At 41.5% G+C, this 5,173-nt stretch overlaps 1 protein-coding gene across 1 annotated transcript; it reads right to left on the reverse strand.

The window, feature by feature from the left end:
* Nucleotides 1-383: 383 nt before the first annotated feature.
* On the reverse strand, nucleotides 384-2,803 carry LOC115740789 (bidirectional sugar transporter SWEET4). Its single transcript, XM_030674383.2, has 5 exons — nucleotides 2,634-2,803; nucleotides 2,464-2,500; nucleotides 1,512-1,890; nucleotides 1,300-1,419; nucleotides 384-777 (listed from the first exon to the last, which is right to left on the reverse strand). Exons 1-5 carry the CDS (start codon nucleotides 2,674-2,676, stop codon nucleotides 631-633), a joined length of 726 nt encoding a protein of 241 aa, XP_030530243.1. The 5' UTR covers nucleotides 2,677-2,803; the 3' UTR covers nucleotides 384-630.
* Between the last annotated feature and the right edge of the window lie 2,370 nt (nucleotides 2,804-5,173).

Genomic DNA, 5,173 nt, shown 5'->3' on the forward strand with positions numbered 1-5,173 from the left:
AAAATATTAAGTTATTATTATAAGTTGTCCATGTTAGTGTCGGTGGTGTCATGTGGACTGCCGGCATCCAAGTTAGCGATTTTCGGCCAATAAGACCGAACTGGCAAAATGTGAAAGGATTTAGGACTGAATTGTCAAAGCACAAAAGGTTTAGGACTTTTTTGACAATTTTCCCCCAAAGCATGGAGAGTCCACATTTTAAAACAAGAGAGATTAAAATATGCATACATAATTAGGTTCACCCGTTCTAAAATTCTACTGCCCGCATGATGCAGGATCTTTACTTGTAACGAAAAGGGAGAGACACACAATTTTTCACGAAACAAACGGAGCCTCGAGCCTTTTTTCTTTTTGGGAAAAGATAAGAGAGCTCTAATAAGGTGAAAAAAATAAAAGCCCACAATTTTATAATTAACTGCGACCAGAGAGCGTACTTTGTTGGAAATAAACTCGAAATCGACTTCCGGGTGCACTCTAAATTTGCATCAATTTAAGGAGAAACCAAGCATCTAAGTTGAATCTGGCCAATCTTGTGATTTGGCTAGAAATTATCAATCGTGATGTCATCTTATTTCATGCCCTTTTGAATCTTGTTCTGCGGGGGCAGTGCCATCGATTTTCTTGGAGTCTTCAGTCTCCTCCATTATTCACCGCCACTTCCGATAAGCTCATCTCCTTGAGCTTTCTGGCAGCCGCTTGTTGCTTTGTGGACTTGTAGTATGTGGCATACAGGATCAGTTGGGCCAGCCCGAACAGTGACCCGAGCCCATTAGGAGCCTGAAACCCCAAGAGTGAGAAAATCAAATAAATCGGAAATCATATGGTAAAATGAGTATGAAAAGATTCCTCTTATGTTGATCACATGATATGGTCATTTTCTTCTTCTTTTATTTCAGGCTCATAATTGATCTCGACCTATCTTAATGAACCTAGCCGCGAGAACGAATGACTATGGAAGCGAAGCGAGCTCATGCGGGCACCACGTAGTATGTGTTCTTGATGGATAGAGGGTAATCGGTTCCCCAAACCGGTCCTCTTCAAAACCTGCCTGGAACTTAATCGAACCGTCCGATTTTCAGGTCATATCAGATACGATGTTCACCCTTAATTCTTGAAGAGACGGTTCGATGTGTGGTTACGACATGTATTTGTTACAAGATTGGTGGCATTTGAAATGACATACGGTGCGCCAAATACGGTTCCTCAAAAGTATATCACATGTACTAACATTCATGTGGAAGATGATATGAGTCATTTTATGATATCCAATCCTCTTGGGAAGAGAGAGAGAGAGGTTACAGCAATGAAGACATCAAATCGGATGAGGGCGTAAGCAGTCCAGCACAGGCCGTTGGCAAAAGAAGCGAGGGACAAGAAGAAGGGCATGAACTCCACGCTCTTCGTCGTTATCACCAGTTTCTGCATCCAAACACACAACATTCATCCCTGGAGTTGAGCTGGATACCTCGTTCAAGAATGAGACAGGTGATCAATCGTGGTGGAAGCTTTACCATGACGGACAACGGCGAGGCGTACATCATGACGTTAAACACCATGCACACGATCCCGACAACCATGGACCTCTGCTGGTGGGAGTGGACCGAGGTCAGGACCAGGGCCGCGAGGGCCGAGATGAAGATGAGCTCGACAAGCACTGCCGCCGCCACCCAGAGCCTCTTCTGCCGGTCGGAGTGGAAGAGGAAGAGGATTATGTAGACGAGCTCGATGAGGGTCCCTGCGCTGTTGATGGTGACGACGAGGGTGCTGTGGGGGTGGACCATGGGGAGGCCGTACAGAACCCACACCATGCAGTTGATGAGGGTGGCCAGGTACGGCACGGGCGAGTACTGCTCCACCGAGCCCTTCTTCCATATCCGGATGAACGTTGGCCTGGGTCAAATACACTTGTATGATCTACAAACTCGATTAACGAGATGGTTAAAACAAAAATCATGGATCTACAATGGAGAAGAAAATAGGTAGTCAAGCTTTGGGAGGCTGTAGATGCCAAGGCATTCACTTCCCTCGCAAAATGCATGTGGACAAGTGTTTATAAGAATTACATCGTACGTATGTAACTTCACTCAAAATGACAAGAGAAGCCGCATGTTATGTCGGGTTTGATATAATACCCTCTGGGGGGAAAATAATATATCTTTAGATAGGGGACTAGAATTCGAAAGAGAAAAAGAGAATATAAACAAATAATTTCGTAATCTTGAGTGGATAATTATATGCAAAACGAAACTTGTCCCACGATTCATTGTCCACAGGTTATGGGGACATGCTCAGAATCCCTGCGGCATAAGTTTCTTTAATCATTCTACGATTACGAGAAAAAACCCTAGAGCCTTAGGCAATATGGGTTAACTTCACTTTCACTTCTTCCTTCAAAAAAGTCAAAGCAAATCCAGTTTACACCGCCCCAAGACAAAGAATCACAGGGATTGACACAGTTCTCACGTCGGCGATAGAAACAAGAAGAGCGCGATCGCATTTCCTGAAAAAGGGAAAACAAAGAAGGAAAAGAAAAAGCATGAGAAACCACATCAAGTCTGCTTTCTTCGATTCCATGAGAGCGTAAGAGCCTCGATCTGAACACATTCCGGGAGGATGCATGAACGGGAACTCACCCAAGACGCCGACTGCTGTACGGGCAGCATCTGCAGAAACCATGGCTGCTGAATAATGATGAAGCGAACTGAACTCCAAGAAAGCACCAAACCAGAGAGAGAGAGAGGCTAAGCTCGAGCTGAAGCCCAGGTCAGAGAGGGTGATTGCCTTCTTCTTTCGGGTGTTCTTATGCCAAGTCGATGATGAGAAAGAGTCTTAAATACTAAGCAAAGGAGATGGAGAGAAAGGGAGAGGGTGTTCGGTTCGTGTCTCTCTCAAGATCAGGTGTGAAGTATCTCCCTCAAGATGTATCAGAAAGGCAGGTTGGTCACTTGCATGACATGTGCTGGCTCTTCGACGCTTTTATGCTACACATGGAGGAGAGTGGCCTTCCATGTCTGCCTCTCTTTCGGCACTGCCTTTAAGGTCATCACAACGTTACGAGGATTTTTCACTAGGTTGCCCTAAAAGACTAAGTGACTTGAGTAAATCCCTAAACTATTTCATATGAAATCTGCGACATTAAACTCGAGAGAATTTTTTTTAGATGAGAGGAAGAAAAAAATATTCTCTCAACTTTGGGGGTGGTGGTGTCCGACCAAAAAAGAGACTTTGGGGGTGCGTCGTCTTCGGATGCCTACCATCGGGTAGGCTCGTAAAGTAGCGACCCGCGCTTAGAGTGAGTCATCGGAGTTTCACCTCTTGCATTATCGACCTGTGCTTCACACAGCTATTAACCAGCTTGTCGGCAGCGTACCCCCAATTAACAAGCACAATACGATGACTAACTTATCGACCATCGCTCTCAAAATATCCATTGAACTTATTTGATAAAAAAAATAGATCGATATTCAGAAAATGTAATTACATATAAGACGGTAATAATCGTGCATTCAAAATGACATTTTTTCATTATTTTGTTTCTCAAAAAAGGGCCCAAAATGCGGATTGATTTTGGCCCTTTCCTACGTAGCTTAAGTGGAAGTATATTTTGGTCATTCAATACAGGAGATTGAGCTGCATGAGGTATTTAGTAAGTCATTGGGTGTACTGATGGAGATGCATCGAATAATGTCTATGCTAAGTCGGGCATTTCATGGGCCAAGATTTAGCTATTTAGGTGGCTTTTCTTGTCATAATAAAAAAGTAAAAGCTTTGGGAGCCTTTGCTCGAGAGTATGTAATAATGGATAAAGCCAAAGGGTCTACATAGAATTTTAGGAAATATAATGAAGTAAACCACATATTTTCAAAGTGAAAAATCATTCCCGAGTATTTTGGCGGCTCATTTTATTTCATGAGGTTATAAGAACTGGACATGGTCAACCGGTCATTTTATATATGAGATTGTTTGAGATCACTGTCAAGTTTTAAAAGTTTAAGCTATTAAATAAACGTGTGGTTTGATATTTAAACATTCTAACACCCCCCCCCTCATGCGTATGCTCGACTTTGGCTTAAGCCCAAAGCATGAAATATGCATTCCGGGGAGGTAAATAGTGGCCATGAAAGATTTAAACTCAAGACCTCCTATCTTAATATCACGTGAAAAAGTTCAATCCAAAAGTTTAAGCTGATAGGTGGAGGGTGATTACATAAATATGAAGAGCATGTAAAACATGTTGCCAAGTGATGCGACAATATTTCAACACCCCTCCTCACATGCAAGCCGAATTAGAAGTGACATGTAGAAATTGATTAATGGGGTAGACGCACATACACAAAAGGGATCGCACTAACTCTAATGCTATGTGAGATTTGTGGAACCGGTGTTAATTATAATAAAATTTTAAGTTGCTAGATGAAAGTGTAATTCAATATTTGAATATGCTAACTTTATGGTAGGAAGTGTCTGTTGTGTCTAGCAATATCACCTAGTGGGGGAGTGAATGGGTGATTTTGAATAATTTGAAAACTTAATGCGGAAATAAACAAATTAAAGTAGGATCCGAATGAATTTCATTAACTGATTCGGAACGAAAATGTGCATCTGTCTAAACTCAATAGAAAGAGTTTAGAGTTTGACATAATTGCACACAAAGTTTATAGTGGTTCGGCTTAGATAAGCCTACGTCCACTTTCTCACGCTAATAGTCGATTAGCTAAATTACACTAAATAAATCGTTGGAAAGTTACAAGTGATATCACACTTTTTCACTCTTACAAAAACCTCTCGTAAATAAAGTATATAGCTCTTGAGAATAAGTATATGAATCTCAAAAACTCAAGCACTTTAGAAATCTAAGTTCCGATCTCTCTCTCAAATCAATCATCATGGATCTCTCCTATATACTCCTTCGACCTTGAACTAGCCATTGCAATGGTCCTCCAAGGATCGATGTTCAATCGTTGATTGAACATCATCAATCTTGATTAGAAGATACTGTATCTAAAGAAATTTGGTAACTATTGGAGTAAAGTCCGAACCCTTCAGATTTAGTCGCCCATATAACTAAATCCTCGGTTTTTATAAGCAAAATTGTTCAAATATGGAAGCTTTCTTGTTCCATGGAAGGTAATTTCCAATCGAGAATGTTCTCTCGGTCCGTTTGCAAAATAAT

The sequence above is a fragment of the Rhodamnia argentea genome, chromosome 9, assembly GCF_020921035.1.
Source record: "Rhodamnia argentea isolate NSW1041297 chromosome 9, ASM2092103v1, whole genome shotgun sequence".
Taxonomy (NCBI): Eukaryota; Viridiplantae; Streptophyta; class Magnoliopsida; order Myrtales; family Myrtaceae; genus Rhodamnia; species Rhodamnia argentea.

Coding starts and splice junctions, on each gene's coding strand:
- LOC115740789 (XM_030674383.2), bottom strand. CDS start 2,676: ATGGTTTCTGCAGATGCTGCCCGTACAGCAGTCGGCGTCTTGG. Junction 2,501..2,633: donor TACAGCAGTCGGCGTCTTGG/GTGAGTTCCCGT, acceptor TCCCTTTTTCAG/GAAATGCGATCGCGCTCTTC. Junction 1,891..2,463: donor TTCTTGTTTCTATCGCCGAC/GTGAGAACTGTG, acceptor TATTTGACCCAG/GCCAACGTTCATCCGGATAT.